Below are 13,328 nucleotides of genomic sequence, written 5' to 3' on the forward strand. Positions count from 1 at the left end.
TTTATTTTTTATTAAAAAAATTTTTTTTAACGTTTATTCATCTTTGAGAGAGCATGAGCAGGGAAGGGGCAGAGAGAGGGAGACACAGAATCCAAAGCAGGCTCCAGGCTCCGAGCAGTCAGCACAGAGCCTGGAGCCAGCTTCCAATTCTGTGTCTTCCTCTCTGCCCCTCCCTGCTCATGCTCTGGCTCTGGCTTTGTCTCAAAAATAAATAAAACATTAAAAAAAAAAAAAAAAAAGAATTCTAATACACAGTTTAAAGTACACAGAAATATATGCTAAGCATCAAACTGTCCTGTCAGTTCTGTCAGAACGTCATAGGGCTGGAGCACTGAAAGACCTCTTCCTTCAAGATACAGAACTCCCACACAATGTTGTAGTTTCCTGTATATGACACAGTTAAGTGCTCTTCGGCCATTGTGAATATATCATTTGATGTTCACCTATCCCATTAGATAAATTCCTCCATTTTGGAGATGAGGAAACAGGAGATTTAGAGAAACTTAATTAACTTTATAGGGATCACTGAGTGGTTGAACCATAATTCAATCTTTACTCATTCAAAATGACTAGCGTTGCTGGCAGAATAGAAGCTCCCACGTTAGGTCCACAAGTAATAGGAGAGCAGGGACCTTGTCAGACTTGTTCCACTGTGACCCCAGGGTGTAACATAGTATATAATGTAGTACATAGCACATAGTAATCATCAAATAAAAACTTACATTAATGAATAGGTCACTTCTTTGTCACTACAGTTTACAACTAAAAACTAGATAAACTGCGTTTCAAATTCAGTCAATAAAGGCAATAGCTTGGTATCTACAATTGAAATGATAACGCCAAAATTTTTACATTAAAATAGAGTGAAAAAGTAAGACAAATTTGCGGCAATAGTATACTTTAGTAGGACTATTATTGGTAGAGTGTTTTTTATAAATTTTCTTTTACATACAGGTTTACTTAACATAAAACATATACTATAAAAACGAGGGCTGTCTGGGTTATTCTTTCTTTTCAGATCTGTCATACCCCAAAGGAAAAAAAATATATTAAAAAACAACAAATGGGGCCCCTTGATGCTAGTCTTACAGAAATAAATTATAAATTATACTAAATATGATTATAAAAGTCACTGCATGGGCAGCACCTATATAGGGTAATGAGAAAGATGGAAACAACCTAGAAGCAGGGGCTCACTGATTTATTATGTAAAAGGGACCAGATATTGCAAGAGAAAAGAACAATACTGAATTTTTTTAGCCAATTCATGAGGTTGCCTAGGAAGTTAGTTCTACTAGAGTTAACAGAAATAGAGTGTTGTATTTGTTAAAAGCCAAAGTTAAGGTGGAATGCTGTATCTTTTTTTGAAGAAAATTTGCCTGTATTGCCTTATTGTATGGGATCAAAGTAGGTTTATTTTACTGAAATTTAAACTTATATTCATTGAAGTATATGTGGGTTTTTTTGTTTTTTGAGAGAGAGAGAGAGAGAGAGAGGGAGAGAGAGGGAGAGGGGCTAGGGGAGAAAGAGTGTCTCAAGCAGGCTCCACGCTCAGCACAGAGCCCAGTGCAGGGCTCAATCCCATGACGCTGGGGATCATGACCCGAGCCGAAAATAAAAGCTGGACACTCAACCAACTGAGCCACCCAGGTGCCCTCTATGGAATTTCTTCACAGCCATACTGTAACATTTTGCAGAGTTTATAGCTCCCTTGAAATAAAATTCTAATTAAAATCACATTAAAATATATTTCAAGCTTAAAATTACAAGATCTGAATTGTAGTGTATATTTATGTCTATTTGATTATACAAATAATACAACCTTATGGTAATACATTTCAAAGTTGAAAGACCCAAGACTCGACTCTCCCACAATCAGTGGTAAAATCACATTACTGCTTTCTTACGTGTTTTTCCCAAAACATTCTAGGTACACAGATGTAATAAGTACCTGCTGCTGCACGCCCCCTGATGTTATCTACTATTGCTATTTTTTTCTACTTAGCAATATATCTTTAACAACATTCCAAACACATAGATTTTTTTTTTTTTTTTTTAGTATTTATTTTGAGAGAGAAAGTGTGCATGAGCCGGGGAGGGGTGGAGAGGGGAGGGAAAGAATCCCAAGCAGGCTTTGCACTGTCAGAGACCAACATGGGACTCATGACCACAAGATCACAACCTGAGCTGACATCCAGTGGGATACTTGACTGAGCCACCCAGGCGCCCATCTTGTTTCTAATAGCTGCATAATATCCCACCTATCTCAATTCCTCTTTTAATAAACATTTAGATTGTTCCACCTTATTAGTTATTAGAAACCATTCTGTAGTATCTTTGTACAGTCACTTCTGTGTATATCCATAGGCTATTTGTCTAGATGAGGCTTTTTAGAATTAAATGGAATATACAGGGGGCGCCTGGGTGGCTCAGCTAGTTAAGCGTCCAGCTCTTAATATTGGCTCAAGTTATGATCTCCTGGTTTGTGAGTTCGAGTGCCACACTGACCATGTGGAGCCTGCTTGGGATTCTCTCTCTCTCTCTCTCTCTCCCTGCTCTTCCCCTACATGTGCACATGCACTCTCTCAAAATAAAAATGGAATATACAGTTAACATTTTGGAAAGAGATTGCCATTATGGCTCTTCAAAAGAAGATTGTACAAATTTATACTTTGATGTGTCGTCTTTGCTGGGCTAGGTCAATGTGGTATTAGTGTTTTAAGAAATATAATCATGAGAAAGTACATAATTAGTATATAACTTTCAAAACATCAAAGAATTTGGGGCGCCTGGGTGGCTCAGTCGGTTGAGTGGCCCACTTCGGCTCAGGTCATGATCTCGCAGTCCGTGAGTTCAAGCCCCGCATCGGGCTCTGTGCTGACAGCTCGGAGCCTGGAGCCTGCTTCAGATTCTGTGTCTCCCTCTCTCTGGCCCTCCCCCGTTCATGCTATGTCTCTCTCTGTCTCAAAAATAAACATTAAAAAAAAAAATTAAAAAAATCAAAGAATTTATTAGCAACCCAAAAAAATCATCCGCCACTGATCATATTTCTTTATAACTAAAGTAATTAAAAGTATGGGATGTGAAGACAGATATGGGTTCAAGTCCCAGCTTTGGCATTTAGGACCTGTGTAATTTTGAGTAGGTTATTTAGTCCTTCAAGCCTTGATTTAGGTCTTTGCAAAATGGGGGAAATAATAGTGCCTAACAGAATTATGATAAAGATTAGTGTACAAACTGTTTAACGAAGAGACTGACAGGAGTATGTGCTTGATAACTCACAATGGATGACCTAAATGATTTAGCACATAGCAAGAGCATCTATTAACTTCTATTTTATAAAACCAATAGCGAATACAAAAAGATCTCCATCAATGAACTGATTATTTTCTTGGAGTCTTTGAATTCATAAGAATATAAAATCTTCATCTGAACCCCTCACAGTCATGAACGTGAAATCCTGGGCAGAGTTTAGTATGTAACACAATTCATTTGGATTCAAACTTCGAGATATAAAGTTCTAATTAAAGAAGAACTTCAGTAATGAGATTTATCAACTGCAATGTAATCTTGAATATCTCTAACCTAAGATAAAACAAGGGAATTTCTAAGACAGCATTATAACGATGATGGCTGGTAATTTATAAACAATTTTTCAGGGGAGCCTGGGTGGCTCAGTTGAGTGTCCAACTTGAGCTCAGGTCATGACCTCAGGTTCACAGGTTCGAGACCTACATTGGACTCTGTGCTGATAGCTCAGAGCCTGGAGCCTGCTTCTGATTCTGTGTCTCTCTCTGCCCCTTCCTGTTTGCTGTCTCTCAAAAATAAATAAACATTGTAATAATTTTTAACTATTTAATTCTATTTTATAAAATTTTATTTATTTTTGACAGAGTGTGAGTGAGCAAGAGGCAGAGAGTGTGGAGCCTGGAGCAGGGCTTGAACTCACAAACTGTGAGATCATGACCTGAGCTGAAGTCGGATGATTAACCAACTGAGCCACCCAGGAGACCATTATAAGCACTATTAACTTGAGAATGGCTATAAAGAACCAAGTGTAAAACTCAAATGTTGCTGTTGATTTCAAGCATTCTTTTTAATAGATGTTAAATACTGAAATTACCTAGAAGTATGATCACCTCAAATCTCCACTATATATAGGAAATATATTCACTTTGAGACTTAAAACAAACATTTAAAATAGACACCACAAAATGTATCTGTGATTAAAGGTCGAATTTATTAGGAGATTAAGAAATGTATTATACATGGACTATAAATACTGCACAGCTGACTTTATTCACAGTCAAGCACAGAAATATAGTCAGTGCCAACCTATTTTGTGGATACTCTTGTTCTTTTGTTCCAAGAAAAATTTGCACCGTAAGACTTGGACTTGGGTTTTGGAACCTTCTTCTCTTCAATGTCATAGCTCCACCCTAGAAAACAAAAACAAACCCACAGAAACAATTAAAGAGGATACCTCAAGAGCACAGCAAGCAGAAGCTAACTTTCATAAATTTAATGTTTATTTATCAGGAGTGCAGTTCAGCAACCTGAAATAAACTTAGTAATGTGTTCCCTTACAATCCTGTGCGATAAGAGGGTCCAATATATTGTCTGAAGATGATTTACCATATCTCAAAAGTGTGACCCATGATTTGACTTCTCCTTGCTCAATATTCCTAATTCAATTATCAATGGTTACATATTCGCATAAAATTTTCCATTTCTCCAACATTTAAGTCATTTAACATGTGACTTAATAACTGCAGTAGGGAGCATTAAGCAATATAACCTGTTTCACTGTTTTCTAAAAACGAGTGCCTTTACAACAGTTTGGATCTCACTGGAAGCAATACAGGAAACATAGTTATATACTTATTTATACAAATGACATAGTTGCAGCAGACCATAAAAGATTACTTGGTTCAGCTCTCTGGACTTTGACAGGCTACTGATTAAATACAACAAAAATTTCATCATTTGCTTCAAGTGCTATCTATTTAGAATCCCAGGGACATACTTGATAACAATGCACAATTTCTGCCCTCACCAAAGGCCCATTGGATCAGAATCTCTGGTAGGGGGCTGGGACTGTTTACTTCCATGTTTTCTGCTGTAAGTCCAATTCTTCAGTTCTTCTAAGGTATGGAGAACAACTATTCAACATGCTCCTTCTTGAAGATGTAATTAAGTCATCTTTCTATTCCCTAGTCTGAGAAACCTCTTTTACTTCATAAGATTCATTTTCCATACCTGTAATTTATTCTGAGGGCTTTTTTCAAATAACTCCTCTTGAAACATGTGACCCATGGCTGAATCATGTAGCCATGTATAAAATGCCCAAACTGAATAATACAGGTCTAATTAAGTAAACTTCTTGATCTTGTGAGTCATGAGTTCTAAGTGCCTCTTGGTGAGTATAGAATTTGCTGCCACAAAGCTTTCATTCAATAGCCCCTTAGAATGCAATTTTGCCACAAAAGTGAAGCCTATGAAAATCAAGTCATCAAAGTATATTACTACTATTGCCTATTTCAGTGTCCAAAAAGAGGAAATAATTAATAATTCCACTGCTAGAACTCCATCTTCCATGAAAGTCTACGTGCTATAAGGAAACTGAGAAGCAGGAAAGCAAATGTTAACAAATGGTTTAAAAATACAAATGAGGGGCACCTGGGTGGCTCAGTCAGTTGAGCATCTATCTGACTCTTGATTTCAGCTCACATCATGATCCCAGGGTCGTAGGGCTGGTTGTTGTGCTGTGCGCTGAGCATGGAGCCTGCTTAAGATTTCCCTCCCTCCCTCCCTCCCTCTATCTACCACCCCCCCCCCCCCCCCGCCTCTTGCCCCCTTCCCTGCTTTTGCTCTCTCTTTAAAAATACACATACAAATGAAACCTCAAAATCCAGGACACAAAATATTGATTCACTTGCTTAAACGTAACCTTACTTTCATAGGGTAAAGTTTTGAGTACTTTTTAATGTACTAAAACAGGAAAAAAAAAAAATCAAAGCTAGGTCTTACTTTAAGAGGATCTGAACATTAACAAGTAGCTATTTGCATTTCAAAAAATGTACTAAGGGGCCTAAGAATAGTACTTACCTCATACGTTGTCATGAGGTTTAAACAAACTTACTCATGTGAAGTGCTCAGAAAACACCTGGCACTTAATCATTTACTGATTCTATGAAAAAGGTACTTTTCTAAAACTTTTATATGAATTAATATTATGTCCTTTATATAACTGAGGAAACTGAGGCACAGAGTGGTTAGGTAACCAGCACAAGCTCACTCAGGAAGGGACAGAATGAAGATTTGAACAAAGACAACCTGATTCTGGAGCCTGTGCCTTAACTAATACTGTGTCTCTTGTGTTTACAGAAAGCACATGATAAATGTTCAGCTATTCTTTCTCTCTCAGATTTACCTGCCAGTTTGTAGCTACACATTTTCTATATGAAGTATTAATGTAAATAAAACTTTCATCACACTGGAACCTAATAATTTTGAATTAACTATAGAAAGGAATTTTGTAAGCAAATTAATACTGTAAACTGAGCATAACTTTAACATTATAAACTTCTCAAGCACCTCCTACATTAGCTAGCAAATGATGCTGTGAACTATAAAAAATACTCAATTCAATAAAGCAGGTATAATGATATTTACTCAGCATTTGCTATTCATTTAATGATTGCATACTCTGTGTCAGGGACTGTTTAGACACCAAAGGTAAAGCAGTGAATAAACTCCCAAACTTCTTTAAGTTAGAAGAGAAATTAATAAATGCACAGTATATTAGGTGCTAATACAGTAATAACTATGATAAAAAAAAATACATATTATATGCTAACAAGCACTAAAGAGAAAACACTTTAGAGAGGGTGGACAGGGAAGACCTCCCTCCTTGAGAAGGTCACATGTGACTGAAGACCTGAAGGAGGTCGGAGAGTAAGGTGGAGGTCTGGGAAAGAGCTTGCAGGCAAAAAGAACAAGTACAAAGGCCTGGAGGCAGGAGTGAGTGTCCCTGGTATTCAAAATTCTGTGCTAAGTGCTTTCAATGTATTTTTATAGAGTTTTAAAACTGAGATCATAGGTTGATTAGGCATTATATATACACCCCGATTTTGTATTTAATCATGAGGAAAAATAAAACACAGGGAAGACAAACAAGCAGCGTAAAGCCACACGGCTAAGTGGCAAAGCCAGAGTTTTCACTGAGGTTGACTTTAAAACTATGCACCCAACCACAAAACCTTTTCTTTAGAAGCATCTTATAATTGCAATTTTTATCTATTTCACACCCATTTCCTTTCAATCTTTGTGATTTTGTGATATTTTTCCCCCTTGATTTTTAGAAATGTGTTGAAAAGACTGTTTCAAGAATGCCTGGAAAGTCTATGTCCCTCATACATGTCCCTCCATAGCCACCCAAGTTGTGGACAAAGGAAAAGGTTTCTAGAGAATTGTCTAGACTGTTGGTAAGTCACCTACCCAAGGCCTCCATGATCTCTTCTTGCCAAGTGATGGGTGAGAGTCCCTATGCTCCCTACTCTGTCCCCCTCCCCACCGCCTCTTCCCAACACACTCTCCAGTCCAATAAAGACATTATTATACACGGACAGATACCTGATAATTACTCTCTCATTTACATGGTTAATCTTTCAACCTTCAGGGAGAAAAAAAAATTTTTTAATGCATCAGAATGCAGACATAGCTCTATTATCTGTTTCGTTCATGGAGTCTCAAAATGCTGTTAGGGTCACTGCAATGTGAGAAGACTGGGATTTTGTACACATGAAAGAACAACTGGTTTGGGTTTTCTCCTGGTAACTAAGGAGTGACCTGGCTCTTAGAAACTGTGAGCCAGATTATAGTTGCTGTTGATGGTGATAACAACAATAAATAGAAGTATCATTATAGGGATTGGAATGTGGATGGGCAAAACACCCTGGGAAAACAAACAAAAACACACATGGAAGAAACCAGCATTTGCTAACAGAGTCCATCTCTATGTTATTACTCTACCACAGCCACCTGTGATGTTAGGATATATAGGGGAAAAAGTCTGTTCTCACATTTTTCTGGGGAAGTAATTTTGTTCTCAAAGATGCACAAGCAACTAAGCTTCTCTGATTAAGTAAAAGGAAAGGGTTGGAGGAAATCTAATGATAACTCACAAGAGACTGAAACTCAAGTAAGAGTCTACATAAATCTCCTTTTGGATTTTCTATCCATCATGGAGAAGATATAGATCTGAAGCTGTGATGAAAATTTGCTCTTTTTTGGGGAACTCTATCAAGAGTCTGACCACAATTCCAAGCATCCTTCTCCCAAGTGTTTACCTTATAATGCCTGGATCAACAAATTTACTGGTTCCACTATACTTCATATGAGAATCTTTCCCAAGTTATTTATTATAATATTGTGATAATATGAAGGCTACTGGAGCAAGCAGTAAGGCTTAGCTTAAAAGATAACCATAAGAATAACACCACACTTGAAAGGGCATTAAACATTTGTACTTAATGGGTAAGGTACATGAATTATGCTCCTTTTCTACCTCCTTTTTGAAAGTTCTTGAAAAGAAAGAACAACAAACAGAACATAATATAACTTGCAAGAAATAGGACGTAAAAATTTAAGAATGGAATTCTATTTGTGAAATGTTTAAATTTCGGTAGGAATTTGCTTTTCAATACTCAGTTTTTTTTTTTTTTAAAGAACTCAAACTTGAGTTTCTGAATGAGCTCATGGAAGTGAAAACACCTGCACTATCTGAAGAATGCTTATTCAAAATGAAGATGTAGTCTATCTATGACAGTGGTCCCAATATGTTGTTCCATTAGGACACTGAAAACCACTCCTTACTCTTCCCAGCTGTGCAACAGAAGATGATCAAAGCAACTGAGTCCAAAGCAGCTGCCCCAGGGATGGGGTAAGCTCCTAGGGCTGCCGTCACTTCCCACTGAGGAGAGCAGCCATATGGCACGGATTAACCACAAATCCAACCACCAGCACCTAAATGATGAGAAGCTGACTCCCTTTGCTGTTTCACACACTGGAATGCTTTCACAAAGATATTTTCATCTTTAAGCCCTAGTATCAGAGAAGTACCTCTGGCAAATACTCTAGTAAACATAAAATGTGACCTGTAATATCTCATGCTTAATTTCTTTTTTGGAAATATGCCCACTTATTTTGTTGATCTCCAGGCAGTGGTTGGGATACTCTACTTCCTATGATATGAATGTTTGGGGTAATCTTTCAAATGTACCTAAAAAAGCCCAAGGCCCCAAACTCAAAAACCAACCACATAAGGCCTCTGAACAAAACCAGACCACAACAATTAACTTGTGAATTCTATGTATGAGACATAAAAATTCCATTCAGTTTTATTTACAGAACCATTTTATTTATGGTCCAGTAATGCAAACTATTCATCGGTGCTTTTATTGCTTGTGAAATATGTTACCTCTAATAACTTTGGTTCAAGCCCTATAAAATGTCTTTCACCTGTAACAATCTAATCTCAAACCCTGACATTAGTTCGGAAGTGAACAGTTTAATGATTTTTCCTACTGTCCATTTGTGTGCAAAGCAAGAAGCACAACATAATTTGGCACAAACTGACATAACTGGCGGTCATTGCTAACAGAGGCATGGGATGAGAATAGCAAAGGCTTTGGGAAGCCAAAGAAGGTATGTTGATACTTGGAAGGTTTCAAAGTTCCTCACCAGGCTATGTACCCATATTATTATGCCTGAGTAAAAGCAAAGCATAAACTTTTCAAATATAATTTAAAAGAGGAGGGGGTTGATAGCCTTTGAGGAGTTTCACTTTAAAAGTCCCTCTACTTTGAAATTCCCTAGTACCTAATAAGTATTTGTGGGGCGGGGGAGTTCAGATTAATTTGAAAGTACCTTAGATCTTCTTTTAGAAAATATCATGGAGGAGAAATAACGTTGGGATACACTAGCAAAGCAATTCTGTCCACAAAAATTATATGAACTTATTTAAACAAGCAAATAAGGTAAAAATGTGAGGCACCTGAAATATTTATTAGATTAGTAACACCCTACACCTGCCACAGCTGCAACACCTCAAAATAAAATCCCACCTTTGATGTGATAGTCAATGACTCCCTTAAATTTTATCTTCTCAAATAATATAGTTGCTCTACAGTATTATTTTTATTTCCAAAGCAGTAATTGGAACCACATTATTCAGAATTTGCCACAAAACAAACTGGTTTGTGTTCCAAAAGTACATGTGAAAATCAGTCATTAGAAATTGAGAACACATTTTTTCTAGAAAAAGAAACTATATAACATTGGTAATAATATTTGGTAAATGTCCAAAAATCAATGAGATGTTAATGTCATCGGTTTGGGTATGGTCTGTGCATAGGAATTTCCAAATCCCATATTACACTAGGCACCTCACTAAGCCACCATGTATATATAACACGACTGCCAAGAGAAAAATTATTTCAGACCTCCAACAGGAAATCTAAGTATCTCTCCCCCACCCCCTCAACATGTCTATCTTTGTCTCTCAGGTGCCTCAACAGGTCAGGAGTCAAGCTGAATACTTCCCAGGCTACAAGACAGCCAGTACCTACGACTGGGGACTGAGAAGAAAGAGTTATGTAGAAAAAAACTGGGCTCCACCAGAAAATAATGTAGTATCTATAGTATACCAGATCTCAGCCCTGATCATGGTCTTTGAGTTATTCTGAAACCCTGTAAAATGTAGGTACAAACAGTCCTCATAATTTGTGGATTCTGTATTTGTGAATTTGCCTACTCACTAAAATTTACTTGTAACCCCCAAATCAATATTCATGATGCTTTCATGGTCATTAGTGACATACACAGACCTTTAAAATTAGATTCACCCAACATACATGTTTCCAGCTGAGGTCAAGTAAGGTAATGTTCTGTGCCTTCTTGTTTCCAACCTCATATTGTAAACAAGTGTCCTTTTCGTGTTCTATTTACAGCCACATTGTTTGTATTTTTTTCCTTGAGGATTTTGCTGTTTAAAATGGCCCCACAAGTATAGTGCTTCAGTGCTTTCTAGTGTTCCTAAGCACAAAAAGGTTCTGATATGCCAGTATGTGTATTGGGTAAGCTTCACTCAGGCATAAGTTACAAGTGCTGTTGGCTATGAGTTCAATGTTCATGAATCAACGATATACATTAAATTAGGTGTTTTTAAACATCTGAATGGAATCACATTTTAAAAAGGTTACATATTGCTTGGCTAACAAAGTAGTGCGATCAGGGGCTTGCAGGAATTTAACTTTGTATTTTCCTAGGAGCAGTATTTCCGTATTTGCTAATTTAGTGTTTGTTGGGACTTTATAGATCATAACTATCATGAATAATGAACCAACTGTAATAGATACATAAATTCTGTCTGGTGACTCCACCCTACCCCCTCTGAAAAAAAAAAGTCTGTTTCCATTTGTAATTCATCTCAAATTTCCTTTATATAAATTTGTGCCATATTGATTTTTCCTTTGAATTGGTTACAATATCTGCCTGGCTCCCTTATTTCATGACTGAAATAAATTTAAATAAATTTAAATAAATTTAAAAAATGTTCATTTATATCTATATTAGAGTCATGACTTTATCTTTTTCAGGAAATTCTTTTAACAATTTTGGAGGTCCCATTGAGACACCTAATAATAGATCCACCAACCAAAACACCAGAAGTTGCGTGCCTTATTTTAAGCGAAGGTATGTCTTTTCTTGGTAAATACAAGAGAACTTTGCTGACTCTCCATTTTTCTAATTTTAACTTTGCTCTCTACTATGTTTGGAAATTGGTTTTATGGTCTAATTATTTGATGATTCCCTTAAGTGAATTAATGGCTTTAGAGATCTATTCTCATTTTATTTATTTGTTTGTTTGTTTATGAGCTTGCAAGCATGAGTGGGAGGGGCAGAGACAGAGGAGATAGAGAATCCCAAGCAGGTTCCCTCCCCTCTGTCAGCACAGAGACCCATGTCAGGCAAGAATTGAAGAACCAGGAGATCCTGACCTGAGCCAAAATCAAGAGTAGAAAGTTTGAGTGAGCCACCTAGGTGCTCCTCTATTCTCATTTTAAATAGGGGGAGAAAAGACAGAAAATCTGGTTTGTTGGTCTTTGAGGTTTATCTGACTCAAACAAATGAAGAATTTATTTATTTTTTTTTTTGAAGCAACAAACATGAATTTTATTTTATTTATTTATTTTTTATATATATATGAAATTTATTGACAAATTGGTTTCCATACAACACCCAGTGCTCATCCCAAAAGGTGCCCTCCTCAATACCCATCACCCACCCTCCCCTCCCTCCCACCCCCCATCAACCCTCAGTTTGTTCTCAGTTTTTAACAGTCTCTTATGCTTTGGCTCTCTCCCACTCTAACCTCTTTTTTTTTTTTTTTTCCTTCCCCTCCCCCATGGGTTCCTGTTAAGTTTCTCAGGATCCACATAAGAGTGAAACCATATGGTATCTGTCTTTCTCTGTATGGCTTATTTCACTTAGCATCACACTCTCCAGTTCCATCCACGTTGCTACAAAAGGCCATATTTCATTTTTTCTCATTGCCACGTAGTATTCCATTGTGTATATAAACCACAATTTCTTTATCCATTCATCAGTTGATGGACATTTAGGCTCTTTCCATAATTTGGCTATTGTTGAGAGTGCTGCTATGAACATTGGGGTACAAGTGCCCCTATGCATCAGTACTCCTGTATCCCTTGGGTAAATTCCTAGCAGTGCTATTGCTGGGTCATAGGGTAGGTCTATTTTTAATTCTCTGAGGAACCTCCACACTGCTTTCCAGAGCGGCTGCACCAATTTGCATTCCCACCAACAGTGCAAGAGGGTTCCCGTTTCTCCACATCCTCTCCAGCATCTATAGTCTCCTGATTTGTTCATTTTGGCCACTCTGACTGGCGTGAGGTGATACCTGAGTGTGGTTTTGATTTGTATTTCCCTGATAAGGAGCGACGCTGAACATCTTTTCATGTGCCTGTTGGCCATCTGGATGTCTTCTTTAGAGAAGTGTCTATTCATGTTTTCTGCCCATTTCTTCACTGGGTTATTTGTTTTTCGGGTGTGGAGTTTGGTGAGCTCTTTATAGATTTTAGATACTAGCCCTTTGTCCGATATGTCATTTGCAAATATCTTTTCCCATTCCGTTGGTTGCCTTTTAGTTTTGTTGGTTGTTTCCTTTGCTGTGCAGAAGCTTTTTATCTTCATAAGGTCCCAGTAATTCACTTTTGCTTTTAATTCCCTTGCCTTTGGGGATG

The 13,328-nt window shown here is 37.3% G+C and overlaps 1 protein-coding gene across 1 annotated transcript in view; it reads right to left on the reverse strand.

The window, feature by feature from the left end:
- Positions 1–4,219: 4,219 nt before the first annotated feature.
- The window catches only part of NDUFS4 (NADH:ubiquinone oxidoreductase subunit S4), a 113,378-nt gene continuing 104,269 nt past the window's right edge, over positions 4,220–13,328 (reverse strand). Inside the window, exon 5 of the mRNA XM_030330021.1 lies at positions 4,220–4,439. Within this exon, the coding sequence (XP_030185881.1) occupies positions 4,336–4,439 (104 nt within the window). The 3' untranslated portion in view covers positions 4,220–4,335. The remainder of the gene's footprint in view (positions 4,440–13,328) is intronic.

Source organism: Lynx canadensis, chromosome A1, assembly GCF_007474595.2.
Source record: "Lynx canadensis isolate LIC74 chromosome A1, mLynCan4.pri.v2, whole genome shotgun sequence".
Classification (NCBI taxonomy): Eukaryota; Metazoa; Chordata; class Mammalia; order Carnivora; family Felidae; genus Lynx; species Lynx canadensis.